Source organism: Cucumis melo, chromosome 4 (genome assembly GCF_025177605.1).
Source record: "Cucumis melo cultivar AY chromosome 4, USDA_Cmelo_AY_1.0, whole genome shotgun sequence".
In the NCBI taxonomy this organism is placed as follows: domain Eukaryota; kingdom Viridiplantae; phylum Streptophyta; class Magnoliopsida; order Cucurbitales; family Cucurbitaceae; genus Cucumis; species Cucumis melo.
The window spans coordinates 32,121,044-32,145,778 of record NC_066860.1 but is presented as its reverse complement, the minus strand read 5'-3'; the positions used below and the strand labels follow the sequence as shown (position 1 = coordinate 32,145,778).

The 24,735-nt window shown below is 29.9% G+C and overlaps 3 protein-coding genes across 4 annotated transcripts; 2 read left to right on the top strand and 1 right to left on the bottom strand.

Annotated features, from left to right (window-relative positions):
- Positions 1-331: 331 nt before the first annotated feature.
- Positions 332-4,440, top strand: LOC103486656 (ubiquitin-conjugating enzyme E2 variant 1C). 2 transcript variants are annotated; one of them, XM_008444670.3, is made up of 4 exons: positions 332-572; positions 3,144-3,283; positions 3,645-3,770; positions 4,041-4,440. In XM_008444670.3, the coding sequence occupies exons 1-4, from the start codon at positions 539-541 to the stop codon at positions 4,179-4,181; spliced, it is 441 nt and encodes a 146-aa protein (XP_008442892.1). In that variant the 5' UTR covers positions 332-538; the 3' UTR covers positions 4,182-4,440. The 2 variants fall into 2 exon arrangements, with proteins under 2 accessions (XP_008442892.1, XP_050940070.1); XM_051084113.1 differs by having other exon boundaries at positions 374-572; positions 3,645-3,767.
- A 5,107-nt stretch (positions 4,441-9,547) lies between these two features.
- Positions 9,548-10,249, top strand: LOC103486657 (transcription repressor OFP15-like). The gene has a single exon (XM_008444672.3). The coding sequence runs from the start codon at positions 9,548-9,550 to the stop codon at positions 10,247-10,249; it is 702 nt and encodes a 233-aa protein (XP_008442894.3).
- A 10,014-nt stretch (positions 10,250-20,263) lies between these two features.
- Positions 20,264-20,767, bottom strand: LOC103486658 (transcription repressor OFP6-like). Its single transcript, XM_008444673.3, has one exon. The coding sequence runs from the start codon at positions 20,765-20,767 to the stop codon at positions 20,264-20,266; it is 504 nt and encodes a 167-aa protein (XP_008442895.3).
- Between the last annotated feature and the right edge of the window lie 3,968 nt (positions 20,768-24,735).

Below are 24,735 nucleotides of genomic sequence, written 5' to 3'. Positions count from 1 at the left end.
AATAATTAAGAATATAGTGGATTGGCTTTCTATACATTTATATAATTATTTTTTATTGCACTTAAAAACACTTATTTTAAATATTTAATATTTAATAAATAATTAAGAACTTTTAGGAAACAAAAGATTTGAGTTATCTAAAAATATTAATAGGACAAAAAAAAACTATCCTCACAAATTTCTCGAAAAAAAATGTCCATCATTGTGGTGAGGCCCAATTGTATTGGAAATGATGGGCTTAGTTTTTCAAAATATGGAGGCCCAATTATCTAAAGGTCCAGGCCCATTGATTATTGTTTGAATAAAAAGGCCCATGAAAGAATCAATGCGCGGTCGTATCATTTATTCCGAAATAATAATTATTTTTCGTTGCCCCTTTTTTTAACCTATCGATTCCATAAGCCTTCAAGTTTTCCTCTTTATTCTCTTCATTCTGTCCTTTATCTTCTTAGATTCTTCTTCTTCAAGTGTTCTATTTCCTCTCACTCTTCGATCAGATCCTTGCTTGCTGATCGCAATTAACCATTTTTATTTATCTATGACGCTCGGTTCAGGAGGCTCGAGTGTTGTTGGTCAGTCTTTTTTATCTGTTCATCCAATTTTTCATTGATCTCATTCTTTCTTTCTTTCTTTTTATGCTGATTTGACTATTTCGTTCGTATTTTTTATTAATCGTTGATGGTTTTTTGTTAATTGTTCAATACTTCTATATTTATTTAACCCCTTTTGCTAATATTTGTGTGTTGCATTCTGTTAACTCCGATTTGCTGTGTGTTCTATGAGATTCGGTTTCCTCTAAAATCTAAATGCTATACTTGATTGTGGGTTAGATTAGTTTTGGTGTGAAATTAATGGTTGGACCTTCACGATTGAACTCGGCTCACTTTTTTGCGTATGATCTCTGTGGCTTATTTTGGATAGATATCTGCTACATCGTATTTTTGGGGAGTAGGGTTTGGTTATTGGCTATTGGTTACATGTGTTTTTGTGAAACAGCAACTCTTACACGGCAGATTGATGAATCACAGTCTTCTTTGTTGTATATGTACTTGTGTATCTCAGCTGTTTTCGTTACATATATTCTTAGGCTATTCTAACGATATGTTTTTTTTTATATTTTATTTTTATCCAATCTGTAATCATGAATTCAAGGTGAACTGATTTTATTAATCATCTCAAACATATAAAACTTAAACCCGGAGGAAAATGGCCCACTTTGACTGATCCCGATTTTTTGTTTACTGCATGTCGCATGCATACTGTATTTCAAATACTTTTGAGACTTAGGATCAAGACTTGTTTTGGACGAGGTTCAGATGAACTCTGTTAACAAAAACGTAAAGAATGAGTAGATCTTGTCTGTGATAAGAACGTTGACATTTAGAATCTTTATTTATGTTTAGTAATCTTTGTTAATGCAGTTTTGTTGTTTTTATTGATGCATTTTTGTATATAGATTGAGGCTGACCCCTTATGCTACATTGAGGTTTGTGCCTCACATCATTAGAAGAAAAACCCCGAGACTTCTTTTTACATTTATAACATTGTTTTGTCGAACAATAAGATTTGCCAATGAAAGAACATGCTCATATGCTGGTATATAATCGTTCACTGAAACTTGTGCATTTTTCTAAAAATGAAAATAGTTAATTTACAGATGCACAATAGTCTGTAATTGTAATAACATGGCTGGGGTGTTAATTGTTTTTCTGTGAATTCTCATTTTAGGCTGATATGTGGTTGGGAGATCATCCTGCCACCTTCTTCTTTCTTTTATTTCCTTTCCATTTACAGTCTTTCTCCCACTTAAACTGTCAGCAATAGAAATTTCACTCTTTTTTTGGGCTAGTTAACTGTACCGCTACAGGACAACTTTCTACTCTAGAACGCTATATATTGTATTGTTATGGCATGTTTCAAGTGTTGAGCCTTCTCCATCCTAGGATTAGTCATGAAGTGGCATGGACATGGATGAACCATGGTTATTAAAATGGTTGATATACAATCCTCTGGTGTTATAGATCATTGTTACTTCTACATATTATTGTTATAGATAATAATTATTTTATCAATTAATTTTAGGCATACCTCATTTTACTGGGGATGGTTCCTTTTGTGCCATTTTTATGCCTCTTGCTTTCCTGTTAATCTTGATTTTTTTTTTTTGTCTTAGGGTTCGTCTTGCACTGTGATAATGAAAACCTGACAAACAAGTGATTCTTTCCATTTGAAATATTAGAAATTTATAAACAACAAAACATGGCTCTGTTCTGTCTGTGTTGGGTTGTTTTTCTGATGTGTTTTGTTTTTCCTAATTGGGTATACCTTAATGAAAATTTTGTCCGCATGCATTATTAATAGTGCATTGACTCTATTTTGTATAGACATAGGAAATCTGTGCCTTAATTTTTTTTGATAGAGTCCAGGCACAACTTTCCTTGTTTGTTGAAGAATTTGTGGTTTATTTTGTTTGGCCGTTAATTTTTGGCATTTGCTGAAATAAATGCCACGCGCATGGTTGGATGAGGGCTATCAAATGGGTATATTAGCATAATCTTCAACTTTAAGGTCAATGTGTGTTCTAAAGCGGCAAGTAATATTAACTCGTATGTGCTGGTCTCCGGATGAGTTATTGGATATATGGAATGGTTGATGGGTATCAGAATGATTGGGAGATTAGTTCATAGTAGGTGGTTATAAAAGTAATGGAGCTGATAATGAGAACCTGGAGTAGCTTGGGAATTGGGAGAGAAAGGGGAGAACGCTCAAATTTCATCCTTCTGTTTTCTATCTTTTCTACATTTTAGTTCAAATATCAATTTGGTTAGTAGATGTGATTGCATGAAGCTTTGATCCAGGAGATGTTTTTTAGACCCCAATGAACATAGGAGAAATGTCTGAAGGGGGATTGTTGAATACTTTAGTTCAATTATCAATATATACATACTTCTCTCTGAACAAAATTAATTGGCGTCGACTGATTTAAACCAGTCGGTTGGGTCCACTCTTTTTCTGTGTTGCTCTTTGAGAGGGCAAATCGATTAAATAATTTGTACATTGCAGATTGTGGAGTTGAATATGACGTTGATGTCTCACCAATGGCAGAACTTAAGCATCTTCTAAGTGTTTGCTTTCCATCACAGTTCCCAGGAACTTCAGGTTGCTGGAGGAACTTGAACGTGGAGAAAAGGGCATTGGCGATGGTACTGTAAGCTATGGAATGGATGATGGAGATGATATTTATATGCGTTCGTGGACTGGCACCATTATTGGTCCACACAATGTAATGGCTTTTTCCCTTCTTTTCACGACTTTCTTCTTAATGGTTTGCTGTGAAAATTTAAAATTCATTCTTACCAAACAAATTCTAATTCATTGACGATCATTGGTGACCACAGTCACTATTCCTGCTCTTTCCCGATGTAATTGGCATACATGTCTTTCTTCTTGAAGTTTGGAGTTCTCTTGTTTTTAAAAGCTTTGTATGAACAACCTGAGGGGGAAGATTCTATAAATGGTTGAAGTTGAACAATAAGTACTGTCAGGTGTCCTGAGCAGAAAATTGGCAGCCTAACTTATTTTACAATTCCCACCATATGGTGACACATACAAGGGAGTAAAATTTACTTCTTTTCTCTTTGCAGACGGTACATGAAGGTAGAATTTATCAGTTGAAGCTGTTCTGTGACAAAGATTACCCTGAGAAGCCACCAAGTGTTCGTTTTCATTCAAGAGTCAACATGACATGCGTAAACCATGAAACTGGAGTGGTATCTCTGATTCCATTTACATAGTTGCCAATATGAATCTCTCAGTACTTTTTATTAAACTGAAAATTGATATTTGAAAGAAAGAACAAAAGATCAGTGTATTATAAATGTATAATCGTATATCAACTTATGTTTTCTGAATTTTTGCTCTAATAGCAGCAAGTTCACCAACATGTTATCACTTGCATAACTAGAAATGATCAGTACTAGCTGATAGTGACCTCTTCCGAGCTGATTATGTTTTGTTGCATAATGATTAATTTGCAACAGGTTGAGTCAAAGAAATTTGGACTTCTTGCAAATTGGCAGCGAGAGTACACCATGGAGGATATACTCACACAGCTGAAAAAGGAAATGGCAGCTCCACATAACCGAAAGCTGGTCCAACCTCCCGAGGGTACTTACTTCTAGTTCCAAGATCATGTAAACATGATCATATGGTGTGCAATATGCAAATATAGTTTGCAATGCTGTGTAATTCTGTGGAAATTGATCACATTCCAGGAAAGAACCAAAATCTTGATGATGATTAGCATTGCTTCATCGTTGATCAATAGTCTTTTTCTTGTCATTCTGTGTTTAAGGGATGGTCTTCTAATGATGGAAATGTGTCGAAATACAAATTTACCCAATAGTATTATCTAATTTGAGCGTTGGTTGTTTGCTGCCATACTGTCTGAACTCTTTTGTTGAAAGCTTTGCAGGAGAGTGATAATCTCCCTCAGCCATTCGATTTTACTTTAATGCCCATAGCTTCATTGGAGTTAATATACTGTTCATTCTCAAAGTTAGACTTTGGAACTTGGAAGTAACCATTTTAGGTTAAACAGGGAGGTTTCCTGAAGTTCCGGCGATGAAAAATGTGGCCTTTTCATTCTTACCAGTCGGCCAATTTGGAATGTAAAATCTTATGTCCACATTTCATAGCCTTTAAAGGAACATTTCTCAATCTCGGTATGAATTACATGAATGATTATGATTATCTCTTTGATTAATGAAACTGCCTTATTTAGTTCCTACCATAATCTTACTACATTCCAGTTAAATCTAAAGAGTCATTCACAATAAATTTCTTCTATTCATAGCTTTGCATTCTTTAACTAGTATATCATATCATAACTATTTTGTTGTCAGCCTATTATTTTTATCAATAGACTGTAGGAGACGTTGATGTTAGCGTTGTTCATTTCTTTAAATTTTAAGGTCTTTCACCTACCTAAGAAGTAGAAGGAGATGCGTTGATGTAAAAAATTTGCACGAATCTCGACAGGTTGGCACTGTGGTCCTTTCCTCGACTTGCCTTATCCAAATGATATAATTTTCATTTTTCAGTTATCTTCTCTTCCATTGTTTGCATCAAAATGAGGAGAAATTTGCTAACACTTAAACCCCCCAAAGGTGATAGTATATTTGACTAGAGTCTTTTAAGCTACAAGTTAAGTTCTCTTGTCAATGAGAAGAGTCCAATAAAAAGTGACAGTGTAGGGTAGCCCCAGCAAGCTGTAATTTGTTTTCTACTCCTATGGTTTCAAATGCTTACTGAATCGTATTATTAGGATTTTCTTTTACAATTTTTGAATAATTTATTAGGATAATAAGGAAAATATACACCATATTTTTGTTTATATATATGGACCACCATTAAGGTTATAAGCAGAGCCATGGCTATGGTCCCTCAAAAATCAATAATGGGTTTCTAGTAAGGCAAGTTGGCAACAGAAACCCATTTGCTTGAGACATAAAAACATTCCATTTTTATATGTATTAGGTTTGTGAATGTTTGGACATATTGGGAAAGAGGAAAATTTTCATGTAATGTAACTAGTGCTGTGGACTCTTTGGTTTGTAGTTGACATGAGCCTAGGATTACTAAAATTTGCATTAATGCTATGATTTTTGTCATGAAAATGTTTTAATTGTTGATGGGATTTGTCAATTGCATCAAATCAAACAATTGATGTCGTGGACAAGGTTGTCAGTTCATAATTATTTGTAGTTTTTACAATGGAAGGATTTTTAGAACTTCAAATATTTCAATTTCTTCAACTTTTTTTTTTTGAATAAAAATTTTGTAATTTGAACCACAATTTACTGAATATTTTTACTATAAGTATTGATATTTTCTTCCATGTGTATAATAGTTGTTTTCTTGTGTAAATATAGTCCCCACTTTAATATAGAGGACCATCAACAAAGATGAAGAGTTGTAATATTAAAGTATATTACATCATTAAGATGCAACAAACCAATTTTTTTTCACGAGAATATGAATATCAAATTGGGTACTTGATTTTGACTTAGTTCTTCCCCATTGGACAATCTCAACTCTAGTTTTATCCCTATTTTGATACGACCATTTTGGGTATAGAACAAGAAGAAAAATGATTTTGTGATAGTTTGTTGATGTGACAAATAATTTAAGTTTTTGTATAAATGTGATTGATGGGTTTTGAATCCCAATCCTCTCTCTATTCCTTTCACCAATTTGTGTAGACGTATGAACTCATTCTTCAAAATTTGAAAACAAACACTAATTTCCATAATATTCAACTTTCAAATTTTGTCCATTACATAATTACTTTATATTCTCTCTCTCTCTATAATACCATTTTTTGGTGACATGTGTATGGTTGCTGCATGCGCTTATTACGATGGTTGACTTGACTCTTTCTTTGATTTTATATGATCAACAAATCCATTTCATTGCTTATATTGTAATTGTATAGTAACTATATCTAAATTTCTTTGTGTTCTTATACATTTCTATGTTGTGTTTTTCTCATATACTTTGATTCTATAGAAAAATACTCCTAAAATGAAAAGTAATTTAGTAATAGCTCGACTTGTAAAGGGTAAGAAAATATCCAACGTTACATCTGAGAGATTGAACCGTTAAAATGCTCTAGTAATTAATATTCTAATAAAATATAAGTAAAATTTAATGATTTAAGATATACTAAGAACAAAAATTGAAAGCAACTAAAAGATTCCTTCCTTATCTCTAATATAAAATATTCTTTTTTCAAAAAAATGTTGGTACCATATCATGACAGTTCCATATTAGTTTTTTGAAATGTTATATTTTGTTTATTATTTTTGCTTATTTCAAATTGAATCTTCTAACCGTCACTCATCATAAACATACTTATGATTTACTTGGTCTCTCTTAAGTCTTAACTTTTTTTTCTTTAAATGTACAAATTTAATGTAATTAATTTTAATCGAAAACTACGGATTAATATTAGATATAAAATTAAATATCATTTTTGGAATTCATAGAATGGAGTAGAAAAAAGGATAAATAAACAAAAATAAGTATTATTCTGACCTTGCATCCATAACTTATATATATATATAGGGGACTTCAAAGATATCACATCACTCTTTTTCATGGCACATGATTTTCTTTCTCACACATTGCTCTCTTTTAGATACATCAAAATTTATTATGAGTGTGCCATCTTTTTTTTTTTTTCTTTTCTTTTCGTGTGTTTATCCATAGTATCGTTTTCTTAATGGTTACCAAAATCCCTAGTTGAAGTTGAGATGAGGTAAATTAGTTAAAAGTTTGATAGTTAGATTAACTATATGATACATTGACCTCGATTCTATATCTAGCCAAGGCCAAGGGGTATCATGAATACTTTGGCTCCTCACTCATCTAACTCAAAACTTGCTTTTGCCGTGAGTTTGATATTTTGGTCTAAAATGTTGTTTTGATTCAATTAGAGCTCGAATGGTAGTAAATTAAATTGTCATAAGATTCAAAGTCCTCCTCGAATTATGTGCTTCCATCGCCGTATAAATTTGACATTTGATGTGCCTTAAAAATCTAATATAACCTTAAAGATTAATTGTTTTTCATATTAAAATAATAATTTAATCTTTAAATCATAATTATGATCTTATTTTAAAAGATTTTCAAATTGCACATGATTGAATGGAAGTTATAAGTTGACAACTTTTTGCAAGATAGAGACTAAAAATGGTTTTGATTCAAAGTTGAACAAAACAAATTCAATATCAAAATCTAATTAGCAAGAAATTTATAGAATATATTATAGTTCAAACATTATGAACAAAAATAATGATTGTTTTAATATGTTACCAAATTAAATTAAATTGAATTAGCATGGTGGTCTCTCTACATGTTGATTTCAAAATTCACACACAGCACATATCGTTATCACATCATTCTCTCTTAGCTCCTCTATGCCAATTCTTTTTTTCCAAATTTTGAATTTATTTTGTATATACAGGTTATGATATTACAATTTATTGATTTGTTTTTGTTTTGTCTTAAAATCTTATGTGGATTGCATCAAAATATTTAATGGCTTTTATTTATTGCGACAACTTACTTGTTTGTATTTTAGTAATCATTGTTTATGTTCATATTGTTTTATGGTTATGACGTTGATACCATTTTTAAAAAAAGTATTGGCTTTTATAAACGTCTTTGTATTTTTGTTTCTATATACTTTGTTTTTGTTAACCAATTTTAGTAATAACTAATTAACTTTATTTATTGCTAAATCCGTACATTTTTAATAAGTTAAATCAGAAACTTATTAATTAATGAGAAAACCTTACAATTTTTTTACTATCTCACAATTAAGCTACAAATATATGGAAATAAATAAAAACTTATTGAAAAGTAAATAAAGATCCAATATTTTAAAATTAAGAATTACAAATATAGATTCTTTTTATAAAATATATTTTTGTTTCTTTTTTATCTGGGGAATTCAAAAATATTTTAAAAATAAATACAAGTATAGCACATTCCATTTAATTTTGTCCGATATATATTATTTTATAACATAACAAAAAGAAAAATGGTTACAAAATTAAAAATATAGCAAATCAAATATATAAATCAAATCATTTGGAACAAGTTAATTATTAAGAGTTAAATAAAACTAAATGAATCAAATTAACATTTAGTAGGGGATGGAATCTCTTTAAATACTAACATAACGAATATTATTACTTAATTTGTGTTTGGATTGACATTGAATTGTGAACTTTTTTTTTTATACCAAAACAAAAGAACTTGAAATTAAGTCAAAGTAATAAAATGAAATAATTAAAAGGTGAAATCGTAAATTTGATTGAAATCTAAATTAATAAAATATATATACAGTGAATTGGATTATTTATGAAATTTGCTTGAACCATAAAAACGCGTACTTTTCTAAATTATAAAGATTGTTATTTTGTAATTTAAACGATTTAAAATGTCCATAAACATGCGATAATTTTCAAAAGATTTTTAGAAAATCATAAAAATATTGAAAATAAACAATTAAACATTTACCATTTGAATATAGTTCAAAGCCAAGGTTCCTATTTTAATATTAAATTCACATTAGTAACTATTTTGTGATGCAATGTTAATATAGATAAAAATGTCTGAAAGATAAAAATTCATTACATGTTTGTTAAGTAAATAATTGGTCTATTTGGACTTTTTTTTATATAATTTTCGTTTAATTTGGTTATATTCAAATCCTCAAATCTTTTATTAAAAGAGAAAAAGAAGGTCAAATATATTTGGTTTTACTTTAACTTGTTAAAGAACCTTAAATAGCCCTGCCTTATATTTCACCTTCCACCTTCATTTCCCTATCTGCCTCTTCAAAATTCTCTTTCTTTCTCTCTCTCTCTCTCACTGAGCCGCCATTAATGTCCCTTAAAGAAAAGCTCCGATTTTGAACCTCCAAAACAAATTTGAAATCAAACCCAAATCACAAAATCAGTTATTTCACACAGATATGTTAACAAAGAAGAAGAAGATGATGATGATGATGAGGCTTCCCTCTCTTTTCAAAATCTTAGCAATAGACGACAAGTCGACTTTTCCCTGGCCGTCATGTCGTCAGCCAAGAACTCTCTCTTTCCGAACCACCTCCGCCGCCGTCGCCACCGCAACAGACTCCTCCGGCTCCTTCTTCACTCTCTCCTCCGAGTCCTCCGGCAGCCTTTCCACGGTATCGGAGTCCTCCGGCGGTGACCCAATCGAGAGAATGATTCGAGACCTCAGGTCAACCAAGAGGCTCCACTTCGAACCCACCGGAAAATCGAGCTCGATAGTGGAAGACGAGACCGTGTCGCATCCGTTGAAGGAAGGTACGACGGTGATGTCCATGGATTCGAATGACCCGTATTCGGATTTTAGGAAATCAATGGAGGAAATGGTGGAAGCTCATGGGATGAAGGATTGGGAAAGTTTAGAAGAGCTATTGAATTGGTATTTGAGAGTTAATGGGAAAAAGAACCATGGATTTATTCTTGGAGCTTTTGTTGATTTGTTGGTTTCTCTTGCAATGGCCTCTTCTTCTTCTTCTTCTTGTTCTTCATCATTGTGTTGTTATTCTTCTTCATCTTCTTCTTCTTCTTTACCTTGTGTATCCTCATCCATGGAGATTGAGGAGATCTCTTCATTAGATGAACATCATCATCATGTTTACTCTTAAGGTAAATTACATTTAGTTTGTTTCTTTAAATACAAATACAAATTACTTCATCTACATATAGTAGAAATGAGAATTTAGATTTATTTATAATTAAAACTTTTCAAACAGAATAACCATAATGATTATACGTGTTCATATATTTTCGGTGGTTCTTTTAGAATCAATCTGGACCTTTAATTTTCGTTATTTTAGGTAAACTCTAAGTCTTGTGATCGAATAATTTTTATTTTCAATGAGATTATTGAGTGAACTATCTGATTGAGTTAAGCTTTAGTCAAGGAAAGCAAGGACAACTAAAAGCACTACTGCCCGCCCTTGAAAGAGGCCCTTGAAAGAGGGACAAGAACGGCTACAGCCTCTCGTCGAAGAGCAAGAGCCTAAAGGCTGAATGTCATTTAGACATGACATTTAAAAGCAATCGCACCCCATTCGTTGAGAGTAAAATATAAATTTGAGAGAGTGTTTGACCTAGCGATTGAAATACTTAATTATACTATTTTTTATTATTTAAAATCGAGAATTTTTGGGCTCTACGGTCAAATCATATATCATTGTTATTATTGTTTAATAAAAAATCTTACATTAATTAAAAGCTACCACTGAACAACCCTCTAAGCTAAATAACTTCAATTCTTAGACCTAAACAACTCCTTAGTAAAAAAGAATAAATAGTAATACTTCGATACATTTAGAGTTACAAACAACTTTATACCGTCCAATTGACAAGTTGACATATAGAAAAATTCTCCCTAAAAGTTTTTATATTTTTGATGTTGGAGATATGAGGTGTGTGTGTGTGTGTGTGTGAGAGAGAGTGTGTGGGTATATCTCCTCATAATAAAAAGTGATATATTTGCTTTAACGGCATTCTGTTATTAATGCAAAGTGATACCCTCAAATCTATAAAACGAACGACCAACTCTTTCTTTTCATTTATTAGTTTTTCATTTTTCTAAACTGAGCTTATTGATCTACTGCAACACGTCTTATCGTATAATAAAGTCTCAGTCATTAGTCCACCATTAGATGCTCTACACGTCCGCATATCCAACTTAACAATCAGAGCCATTCAATTTTGAATTTGGAACCTCCTTTTCAATTTTGCAGTTTCTATCACATTTATATATATTCGTATTTTATTTTTTATATTCTTCTTTTTAAGGATTATATTTATATTTATTTATTTTGTCAGACAAAACTATCCTTTTATTTTTAGTTGGGTGTGCTCATTAATTTTTATTTACGTTTTATAGTTTCAATTTTCAAATTTGTGAATTTGCACACACTACAATGATAGTATTATGTAAACATAAAACTATTTTCATGTGAACAACTTTGTAATTAAATTAAATCTAAAAGTTATAACGAAAAATCAGAGATTATAATTGAGATTTTAGATATTGAAGAGACCAATATCAAATTTGAATTGAAATCAAAGAAAAAGAATGGACATTTCATAAGTTTAGCATAAAATGTAGATTGCCAATGTTTTGAAATTATAATTTATAAATAGCTTTAAGGAAAGGGGAATCGGTATTTTAATAATTTCTAAAAATAGTAAAAATCATTTCACACGTCCTTGAATAATTATGGAAATGTAATCTATGATAGAAACATATTCTTTATGTATTTAATTAGCGCGAGAATTGGTTTGATATAATTTCAAATAATTTTCTTTTGAAGAATTTTTGTATTGAAAGGGTTCATTTTTTTACAACAAGAAATTTGAGGGAGGAAGAAAAAATTAAAGAAAACAAAGTTTTATTTAATAAGAAAAATAAATTAAGATGATAAAGTTTTTATAGGACCAAAAATAAAAAGGTCTCATGTATATGATAAAACAACAATCCATAGTTTTGATTTGGACCATGCATTCAGATTTCAGATTTTGTAATTGGGTATATATACATATAAATTTGAAATTGAGCAAATGGAGCTACATGTTGGAAGAAAAAACAAAATGCAGGAATTATTCTTAATGTATGATAAGAAAGTCCCTATCCTTCTATTAATTAATATCTTTAAATTATTTTAAGAAGGAAAAAAAAAAAAAGATAAAAGTTTTAAACTCAAAAGAGTTTTGAATTTGAAATTGAGTCCAACAATTTCCTTTTAAGATATTTGCATATGTTCTATCGTTATTTATTCTGAATTACACTAAATTTGAGTGTAGAAAACAACAAAGATAAATTTTCAATATAGAAAACTATAAACGTTGATTTAATTTTTAAAAGGGTGAAAATAATTTACGGTGTATTATTTTTACCATGAGACGATATATTTTATTGGGGGGGAAAAAAGAATTGAGATTTAAATTAGAAATTTTAATATATAGTGTAGTGTAGTGGTAGGGTGTTGTTGAGCGGCGAAGCTTCTAATCCCTGTGCCCATTGAAATTTTAAACGACAAAATTTGATAATTAACAATTTAGCATACCATGATCCATGCAAATGTGTATTAATTATTTCATATCAATATGTTTTATTAAGTTGTGCTCATTTTTCTAGATTCCTACACTTCCCCATGTGCAACATTATTGTCTTAATTAATTTATATACGTACGACTCAAAGTATAGACTAATCCCAAATGATTATATATATTTATATGTCTTTTCAACTTGAAAAATGAAAACCCATTCACCAATTTTTTTTAGGACAGTAATATTAGTAAATTATATTTGTTTTTTTATTTTTACTTGACCAGTGAGCTAATTGATTATTTAGTAAAATCAGTTCCATATGTATATTTATATAAAATTTTATGAGGTTGATCGATAGTCAGAATGAATATATAGATGTTTCAAATTCATTTTCCTCTCGTACGTGAAAAAAAATGAAGAATCGGTATGTGAGATTGCTATAAATTGGGAAGCATTTATTAGGGAGAAGTAGGTAATTGGAATTAATAATAGTTGGAGAGTAATTGTTGGAGTTGGTATTAAGTTATAATTAAGGCCATTAAACAAATAATAAAAGGAAGGGTCCGGAAATTTATGACCATGTTTTCCTCTTAACAAAGTTTTTCACTAATCCATGTAAGCGTTTTGTAATTATAAGAATTTTATAGAAATCACAATGAGACAATGCTCACTAAAAGAAGGTTCACAATGTTTAGGGTTTGATGCTCAATCTTACTCAAATCCACACTTCAAAACAAAATCATTTTATAGACAAAGTGACAGAGAAATTGTATTAAGATATGGTCCAATTCTGATCTACAGCTATATTACAAAACACCTATATTATATATATGCTTTACCAAACTTCTATGTGAGACAATATATATCAATGGCCAATGTGAATTTGTATTTTGGCTTTGATTAATTAGCTCATGTTCTACAAAATTTTTGTAAACGAGGTGAACTACACGAAACTACGAATATTCAATAGTGCTTATTATACCAAGAACATATGTTTAGCACATTTTAAGTTTGGAAAATGAGTTGGATTTACCTTTGTTGAAATGAACATAATCTATTTACTCAATGTTCGGATCTCGAACATTTTTCTATGAATCGAACCAAATGATTAGTACTAGAAGGGACATATAATGTTGCGTTGGTTGGTTGATCTAAAATGTTGGTTGCTCAAGGTTCGAGCTCTTTAATGACCTTCACTTTCTCTTTATTTTTGGCCTAACTAATTAATTCAACCTTCATCCACGAGTTTACTACATATTTTATATGACAAACAATTAAATAGTTAATCAACATCATAACATTGTCAATGTTTTAATGTGTATAATTATAAGTAATTTTAGACCTATAAGAAAGACCAAAATAAAAAGAAGTCAATGTTTGAGGATATATAAAATCAAAATTAAAGTTGTCTCATCTCGAACAAATGAAAAACAAGCAAGAAACTTAAGAGATACACATCTAGAAAGTGGGTACGAACAAGACCCCAAATTAAGCTGAGGCCAACAAATTGTCCATGATAGCTATTTGGTCCAAAAGACTTGCCTCAATCTTAAAGGCCAAAGTCGAGCCAATAAATTAAAACTTTAACTTGGTCCATGCATATGTGAAGAGAGGTTGTGTCCTACCCAACCCGAATCAATTCCACATGTGCAAGTTTGATTAAGCCTCCTAGAATTTTGAAATGGTGTCATGTAAGTTCACATTCTTCCCTAAATAACCCTTATACTAAAAACTAACTTAAACATCAAGAATTTTGCAACAAATATCTCACAAATGCATGTCACTAATTATCTTCTAGTCGACCTCTTTTTCAAATATAAATATACCATCCGTGGCATGTGAGAGTCAAGTAAGTTTTTTTCCTTTGACAGATTTTTGCCCTCGATGTGTATGAATTAATAAATTTAAAAATTGATTTGGCATTTATGTATGTAGCGTTAGATATAAAATTATAGAGTGGGGGGAAGAAATTTAGTTGTGTAGAAAAGAAGAGGGTATAAAATGGCATATAGCCATATGAGAGAATGCAGTTTTAATATGTGATTAGTGTTAGTATGGTAACTAATCAGTTAATTAACAACATTATTTATTGTTTATTATTATTAATTTGGTTTTTTTGTGAATAAAAAAAGTGAAGGATTGTGACCAAACAGCTAACGTAGAGTGTGCCTCTGTGTTTTACATTTTCCAACTTATGTTTTATGTTTTTGTTTTGCATTTAATGCTCTTCTCTTTCCCCTATGAAAATCGAATCATCTCTTCTTCTTCTTCTCATCCTATCTTTTTCCCTCCATTATCCTTTAAACCCTAAACCTCCCTCCTCTCCCATTTTTATTATTTATAATAAATTTCGTTTGCAAATTAATAATTAATTAATTTCATCGGATCATCATACGGTATATATTCTTTTCACTTTCTTTTGAACATAAACGTTTATGATTTTATCTTTATATATTGTATTTTTTGTCTTTTCCATGGTGTGTATAGTCAAAAAAGAATTAGGTAAAATCTAGAGAGTTTTCTCAATTTTCAAAATGAGATTTAAAATCTTTTCATTACAAGTTTAAATTGGTTTTTTGTAACCTTACAAGAAAATACTAATTATAACTAACTAATTAATTTGAGAATACTAATTATATTTTAATTTATATTATTAACAAACTAACTAAATATTAACTAAAACAAGCCAATTCTTTCATAGTTCTCCTCATCAAAACAAAATACAATTTAGTATGTTCCTTGAAATAGTCATCGTCTATGCAATTGTAGATGGTGGTTTGGTTTTATACATGTCAAACTTCTCTTTTAACTCAAACCACTTCAAGTGCTTCATAATGTTGATTTAATGGTACCAACCACTCCTTACAGCACCCTTCATAACACCCCCCCCCCCCCCTTCATATCACACTTCTTCGACATTAATGTACCAAGATCAGTAAAGTTATTGTCAACACTGAATAATAATAATAATAATAGCAATAATAGTAATAATAAATCAATAGAACACATGGCTTTATTTAAAAATACTTAGATATGGAGAAATGTGTTAGTGTTACACATCGATTATCTACCCATTTATCTTTTTCTTCTTTTCTTGTCCAAGTCAGTATGAACCTTTTGGTCGTATTATCAGTAATTTGTGAAATGTAAAGTGATGGTTTGAGTAAACTAAAGCCCATTTAAAAACACTTGGGCCCACGCGTTTCATTTCCAAACTGAAGCCCATTAAAAACACACGGGCCCAAAAATGTAAAAGTGGGCCAATGATTTGTGTAAGAAACGCGCAGGACGAACGTTGAACGTTGAACGTTGAATATGCATATATATATATATATATATATATATATGTATATATATATTCTATGAGCTTTTTATGATCCAAGGATTATATAAAATTTCTTGGAGAAGGATAGACATCATAAAAAAAAAAAAAAAAAAAATCTAAAATAGTTTAGGTTCTAAAAAACTTGGAAAAATCATCTAGTTTAAGCTCAAATCTCCTATTTGTAAATACGTTTGTATTCCCATTCGTAAAAAATTGGAGGATGGAAATAAGAAAAAAGATAGAGAGTAAGCAAATTTAGGGTGAGTAATACCCCTAAGAAACTCCAAATACTCGAGAGGTTTTTACTTTTCAAGAATGCTTTTAAACGTTTGTTTGAAAGTTGCGAAATAATATTGTAATTTTTGAAAACATAAAAATATTTAAAATTCCAGAAAAAATTATACATAAGTTAACAACATTATGTCACTATTTTTTAAAATATATTAAAAAGGCTCCATACTCCTTATAATAATTGATTATATATAAATTGTTTTTTAAAAAAATTACCGCCTCTTTTCTCTATATCTAACGGTACAAAATGGTTGATTCAACGACGTAACGACATCAAGACACCAAAAACTAAACCAAAATCTTCTAATTCTCACCCTTTTAAAACTTACAACCAAATTTCTCATTAGTGGGCATGTCAAATAACACATTAAGAACATAATTATATTACCAACTTTATTTTAACTGATGTATTTAAGTATATTAACATTAAATTTAATCTGCTCAAAACAAAACAAAAGAAAAAATTGAAAGGAAAGGGGAGGTTGAAGAAAAAAGTGATGAGGAGGAAGCACCAACAATCAACGTTGAGCATTATTGAAGATTCAGAAAGATAAAGGCAGTGAGTTAAATGCATGCTGTGATGTCCTTTTGGGTATGACTGACTTACTATTATGCCATATGATATGAAGATTGAAGGGGCTTCAATTTTCAACATTTTCCAATGTAATCTCTGAATCTCTTTCAACTCTCTCTGTTCCTTTGTTTTTATTACACTCTCCTACTCATATTTATGTTTCTGTCTCTCAATTTTTGCTATATCTTCTCTCACTATCCAAATTCCAAAGACTCATTTATAGAAACTTATGATTATGTACTTTTTCTTTCTTTCAACTCTTTACTTCTTTGGTTTTTCCCTTATCCCTCCCCATGTGGATGGAAGCAATATGGATTTTATGTTCTTAGGTTTTTGAGCTTTGTGGCAGCTACCCTAGCTACCTAGCTATATCATAAGATTAGTCAATTCTATGTACCTTCTTCACCTAAATCTATGTCATACTAATTAAACTTAATCATTTTAAGTTAAATACTTTTTCGTTTCTTAAGTGGTAATGAGCTAAGAGTCTTCTTGGGTTGGACTGGGATTGAATTGGATTTGGTGATGTGTTAGATGTACAATAGGGTTCATGTGTTTGTAGCTGATCACATTGGATTCAAGAAGAAACAGCTCGACTTGAAAAACAAAAAGGGAAATTTGTAATACTAATGTTGCCAACCACCGTTTACTGCTTCAGGTTGGAAATTCAATGAGGTGTGTCTAAATATGATGAAGTTTTAAAGGGTTTGTTTAGTTTGTTTCTTGCATAAAACCCATCTTTTTAAATAATTTAAAAACCATCCTTTTTTTTTTTTCTAAAATTAAAACATTTATCCTATACCACTCTACTATTAGTCAAAGTGTATAGTTTAACGGTAATTGATATGATTTTTCATTTTAAATATAAGAGGTTTAAACTATTGTTTCCTCAACTATAGTAATACAAAAACTTAGTGATGTTCTATTTAAAAGAATCAACCATTTGACCCACTAAATAAAGTTGAAAAGTAGAGAAATAAACCAAATTCTAATTGTATTTACACACAATGAAATTGAATTGTTTAACCCTAAGATTTATCCGCAAAACGATTAAGAAAGTTTAATAAAATAATATAATGCATGTGAGTTATGATTGGAACTATAAGATTTAAATCCAGTGATCTTTACATCAAGAATTGGAGTAAAAAACACTCTACTACAAGTGCTTTTTCACAAAACACTTCACTTTACTTTTGATCTTTCTCCACCCCCGAAAGTTATTTTACATCACTTTCACTTTCAGGCATAATGATTTAAAGTGGTAAATGTTGTTGGCCATGCATCTATACACATCTGGTTTTACCAAGAAGCAGTGTCAAACATATGGTTTGAGACATTCCAACACAATTACAAGGGAGTTGAAACAAAATCCTTAAAAAACGAGATTAACTAATTAAATAATGTTTAAGGCATGCAATGATTAGGTATTGAACTTAATCTCATGCATTTTATTATGTAGTTCATGATATAGTACCTATTTGTTGTTTTAAGTTGTATGTTATGATTGAGAGGGCATGCAAAGGGTACAATTTGGGCATAGAAATTGAAGGCTTCAAACATAAACATGTAGCTATATCTTATTATATCATAAAAGAAAGAGAAGAAGAAATAGAGCATTCATTCCTTTGCCTGACAATTTTCAGCCTTTTATTTTCTTCAATCCAACCATTGTCCTCTTCTTCACTCAACTTTGTCTTCACCCTTCCCATTCATATCCACCTCTTTTTTCCATTTATTTTTTATTGCATTAATCGCTAAAATACAACTTTACGCATTTAAATGAGTACTAATCTTAAATTTCCATTTTTCAAAATTATCACTATTCTCACAGCAATTGAAGTTGTTTATTTTAGTTAAAATGTTGTGGATTAGGATAATGAACTTTGTGATAAATAAATACATAAAAGTGTATGTGGTGGGTATTATTAGTAAAATAATCTTTTAATTAATTTAGATTGGTTTAGTTCTAGCTTCATTTAAATAATAACTATAATAAATGAACCAAGCTATTCAATTCAAACTTCTCTAGCTTAAAATAATTCAAATAAAGTTTATAATTTCAACCCAATCGAAACCAATTGACATAAACTTATCCGTTTCAAAACTATTTAGATTGGTTTAGTTGATTAGGTTTTTTGTTTTTAAAAATTAAGCCAACATGTTTTAGAAAATCCATAATAAATTTTGAAAACTTAAAAAAAAAAAAAATGTAGAACTATGTTCTTTGATAATCACTTCATCACTTTGTTATTGGTCTGTGAAAATCCAGCATATTCACCTTTTTTTTTTTTCTTGCAGAAGTTTGTATCTTCTTTAAGTTTAGAAGTTGAATTTTGATCCAAATTTTTTTAAAAAAAAAAACCAAAATTTTAAGAGCTTACTCCATTTTTTTAGTCTTTTAAATTTTGTTTTTGTTTTTTAAAACAGCGTAAGAAAACCAAACAACAAATTCATCGGTAAAAGAAGTGATTGTAAGCTTAATATTCAAAAACTAAATTATTATCCAACGAGATTTTAATTTTTTTTACTTCTTTCGTATCTTCTAAATAAACCATTAATTTTTTTGCAAAATTCTAAGACAATAACAAGTTTATTATCGTTGTTGTTTTATTTATTTTCGCTTGCTATGTTGAAATACTACAAAATAGGTAAATAGATACAAATAAATAATAATAAAAACCCAATGATTATTACAGTGGATTGTAATTTTCAAGTGTTTTGTTTTAGTTTGTAAAAATAGAATGAAAATTAGCAAGAATGAAAATATATAGAGTTTAAACGTAACCAATAACTATTTTAAGTTAAAAACGTTGGGAAATCAAGAAACCAAACAAGGCAGAGTTATTTATAACCATTACTCTTAAATTAATGTAATTATGGGGATATCTCGAACTCTAATTTCCTTAGAAGTAAAATTGTCAATGTATCAATATTGACATGGCCATTTTTTATTTTTTTTTTAAATTTCTGTAGTAATATTATAGCGGATTTATGCATTTAATATAAATTAGTATTTCATCCAACACATAATTTGCAGATTGAAAAAAACCTAAATATTTTTTTAGGTAACTATTATTTTTAAAGAAAAAATATATATCTTGACGCAAAAGAAATAGGAGAGAATAATAATGGGGCAAAAAGAAAAGAAAAGAGAGCTTCATGTATTTGGCAATTAGCAAAAGAGAAAGAAAGAAAAGGCAATAATTACATATTCCGATAACCACACTCCGTCAAGATCCCAAAAAATGAACCTATCTTCATAAATTAAATAAAAAAAGAAAATAAGAGAGAGAGAGAGAGAGAGAGAGAGAGAGAGAGAAAGAGAAAAGTAAAAACTAAAAAAAAAAAAAAAAAAAGTAAAACTGATCGAGCAATGCAGAAGGCATGATGATGATAGGCGACGGTTAGAAGGCGCGTGACCGTACATGGCGTCTCTGTTTAGCAGGCGCCGCCGATCTGGCACAGAACACGCCATCCCAGATCTCCGCAAATGCTCGAATTATAATCCCATGGTTGCAAGGTGAATTTAGATGAAGAAAACAGCTTAGAAGCTCCCGAAGCCCCTCCTGTGTGTAAATTTCGTTCTCCAAAATCATCTGCAGCATCGACTGCCGGAAATCTACATACGGATCGTTGGAATCCTTCTCCACCGCCACGCTCACCCCCCCGATTTTCCAGAAGCCGCCTCCGCCCACGACTTCAGGGGCGTAGGCCATGTCGGAATCGCTCAGCTTCTTCTCCGACGAGCTGGATAGTGAACGGAACAGGCGGCGGTCGGAGTAGGAGGTTGGGGATTTGGGCTTGGGGCGGAAGATCTGTGAGATGATGGATTTGGACTTACGGCAACTGCCACAGCCAATGTCGACGGAGATGGTTTTGATGAGGAGCTTTTTCTTTACAGCGGCCATGATGTCGGCGTAGGAGGAGAAAGTGGTGGTGTTGGTGGTGGTGGGAAGAAGGTAGAAGAAATGGGAAGCTGTTGGTTTAAGAACTCTAATATAAATCCTGCACGTGACATACGACTGGTCCTACGTGATATGATGACCTTCTCTGCCCTTTTAATAAATCCAAAACTTAATTATTATTGTTGTTATTATTATTTTAATTCTGATTAAAAATAAAAAATAAAAATAAAAATAAAAAAAAAGTTTGTTTTTTCATTTAATTATTGGTGGGTTTCCATTTGGATATTCATTAAGCAATAAAATTAATCTCTTCAATCCAATTTTTAGAATATCAAGCGTAACACTTTTCATTTTTCTCCACTCTATTCGTTTTTACATTCTTAATTAATTCAGTTAACATCCACCATATATAGTAAGCTATTTTAATAATAATTTCTATGTCTTACCATAATGTTTGTGTATAAAATAAATACGTAAACAGATCCATACCACAGCTTCATCAAAATAATCTTTAAAATATAAAAATATAATAAAAAAAAGTTTATAATCATCCATAGTTATAATTTATTATGGATAAAAGTCGTATTTTCTTCTAGAATTATCTTTTGTTAGATGAGTAGAAAATAGGGATACCATCGAGAGTCGAATATAAATTTTAAATCTTGGATTTCAAGCATTACATTACCTAAGTTGATATTAGAATTCATATCTAGTACACATCCCTACTTATTATACTAACTTAAAAAGATTAACAAAAAATATGTCAAAAAATTATTTCAAGTAACAAACATAAAGATTAAGAGTAAGTAGGTTTTATAATATTGTATATCATATAAATAGTTACATCAAAATATAAAATATGGAAGCAACTCAATTAATAATCGATCTTCCATGATTTTATTTTCAGACCACTTGTGATTTTTTTCAATTAATTACTTATTTTTGTAAATATTATAATTAAGAAGTCTTTAAAGGCTCCTGCAAAGTGCAAACTTAATTAATATTTGGCATTGGGAAAGCAAGAAGACATGGCTTAGAAAAAACAATATTTTAATTGAGTTTTAAAGGAATACAAGCTTCCAATTCAGAATTAATTCGTTTTTCAAACTTCTATGAAACTTATATTTCAGATAAAAAAAAAAGTATTATTTATTTTGCATTTTCAAAGCAATTGATAAAATTTTAAATACTCGAGTCATTCAAAGTTGAATTTCATTATGACTCGTGATCTAACCTTGAACATCAATGATATGATTTTGTCACAACATTATATGACAACATCATCCATGACTTAACTAATCGTTTGTGTAGATTAATGTTCAATGATTTTTTTTCTACAGCTTATTTTTCTGCCTAAACTTTAATAAAACGAACTATTTAATATACTTTGTTTAAAATTGTTAATTTTTTTCGTTGTAAAAAGTGATTATAATAACTAAACACGATTATTTTTATTAAGATATTGAGAGTGGAAGGATTTACATAGATTTATAATTAAGAAATAAAGAAAGAAAGAAAAACAATGCTTTTGACAATTGTAATCACTATATTTGTTGTGTTTGAAAATATATAATAATATTACTTATCGTTTATTTAATTATTAATTTTGTCTGTCTGTCTTGTGATCTATTTTATAGAAGCTTTCAAAATTGTAGTCAACCTTAGAAGTTGAAGTCCAAGGAAAGTCATCATACAATTGGCCAAAACAAACAAGTTGATACAATTAAATATTCGTTTTAAACACACTATGTTTAATATTACTTAATATTAGATTACAAAATTCTAATGAAACTCAAAATAGTTTAGTTTTTATTGCTAAAGATGCAAATAGAACAAAGATAAAATCGGATACAAACTCATTATTTAATTTAAAAACAACGATGAGGTAAAAGAACATATTTGTGTATTTTAGCTTTTAGTTTCATTTGGTCATATTCATGATCCATGGGATGTGTTCAGTCATGTTATTCTTTATGCCCATGTTGGATGTCAAATATATTTTTGGCAGATTGTATGTAGACAAATTAAGTGTTATTGTATGGGTGTGAAAAACATACACATCAATGAAAATTCACAAGAAATATAATGTGGAGGGAAAGAAAATAAGGTTTGGATGTATATGTTGTTTGATAAAAATAAATTAATATTTAGAAAGATATATATATAAAGAAAGAAATGAATAAATGGCACAAAGTTGTATGGTCCGTGAGGTGAGTGTTTGTCCTTTTGCTAACAATCCCACGAATTCATAATTCATAATTCCAATACCAACCCATGAGTTCAATCATTGTTAAACCAATTTCACTATAAAAATATTTTTCGATTTTTAAAAATCTTTTTTAAGAAAAAGAAAATCATTGTTAAACCAAAGGTGTCACGAGTGCGCACAAAATCCAAAAACTCACTCACCACCTTAATTTCCTCTATCATACCATTATCCACTTCATTTTCATTTTATATATTCATAACCTTAATGTTGCTTGTTATTATCAATTTCTATTTCTTCTGTTTTCCACATGTTTAGTAGTTCAATGCTTTGTATTGCCAATTTTAAAGTTCAAATATATATAGTTAGTTTTGATTTTTTTTTTTTTTTTTTGTTAAACAGAAATCTAACTCAATAATTAAAACATTTAATCTCTTTTTCTAGGATTGAAAGCTTAAATTTTCCTTACATTCCCTACTCGGAGGAGTTCGTTTTAGATCTTTTTCCTTAATTTCTAATGTTGTAGTATTTTATTATCTATTGAATATTTTTTCCTAAAATAAAATAAATGAACTCTAAAATAAAGAATTTCTTCTTCTTCTTCTTCTTCTTCTTCTTTATGAGTAAATTGGGATTTATTTATCAAAATACATCTCTTTCTTTTTAGGGACAAATTTTAGCAAACTTTAATGAAATGTCTTGATAGAAAATTTTCAAATGATTATGCCTTGTGATATGTTGATCTAGTTTATCGAACCTTATATTTCTCCGGCCCAATTGGCAACCGAGTTTGGACCCTCTGGCCCAATGGGAAAATGGGATGGCTTAAATAGCAGCAAGAGCATCCAATCCATGGAAATTTTATTTGTTAATTATAGGTCAAACTACAATACTTGTCTTTCAACTTCTAGTTTGTGTATCACAAAGGTATCTAATAAAATTTTGAAAAGTAACTTTCAATTTTTCAACCTTTTTTTTTTTTTTTTTAATAATCTTTGAGTATGTCTACTTGTCTTTTAATTTTGTGTTTGGTAAGTCATTGATGTATTTAAATATTTAAAATTTTAATTTATATTGTATATACAAATACACATCTGTAGATTTTAGTCAACAAATATAGTAACTGGCCGTTTGATCATTATATTCATGGTAAGTAAAGAGTCAATAAGATATAAGAAGTTGCAAGTCTTTGTTTATAATTATAAAACTCTTTCCATCTCATAAATCAATTTCTTCCAAGTTATGGATTATTGCCCATACTGAAATTTATAATAGACTAATATGACTAATTCAATTTAATTATGTTTGAACATTGAAAGAATCAACAAATTGTTATTTGGAAGAAGAAACAAAGAAATGACAACGAAATTGGCCAAATATATAATTACCCAATTGAATGAGACATGGGTTTTTTCTTTTCTTTTTTGAGTTGAATTTTGGTTTGGAGAGGCGTGTTTAGTAATTTATAATTTGTAATGTTATATTATAAATAACAACCTGTGTGCGTGTGTTTTTTTTTAAATACATCGGAAGAGTATTGTTGCTATGCCATTGACAGATAAAGAAAATAGAACAACATAAGATAAAAAGTAGAAAATCAATATACAAATTTAGGTGGTGTATTATCAATGTTTAAACCAAATAACATACTCACATTAATTATTATCAATAATGAATTTTATAAACTTGGGTTGACCAAATTTGGTGAATACACAAAACCAAGTCCTTCTTGACAACTTAAAAGAAAAAAGTATATAAATCTTCC

Coding starts and splice junctions, on each gene's coding strand:
- LOC103486656 (XM_008444670.3), top strand. CDS start 539: ATGACGCTCGGTTCAGGAGGCTCGAGTGTTGTTG. Junction 3,284..3,644: donor CCATTATTGGTCCACACAAT/GTAATGGCTTTT, acceptor TTCTCTTTGCAG/ACGGTACATGAAGGTAGAAT. Junction 3,771..4,040: donor TAAACCATGAAACTGGAGTG/GTATCTCTGATT, acceptor AATTTGCAACAG/GTTGAGTCAAAGAAATTTGG.
- LOC103486657 (XM_008444672.3), top strand. CDS start 9,548: ATGTTAACAAAGAAGAAGAAGATGATGATGATGATGAGGCTTCCCTCT.
- LOC103486658 (XM_008444673.3), bottom strand. CDS start 20,767: ATGGCCGCTGTAAAGAAAAAGCTCCTCATCAAAACCATCTCCGTCGAC.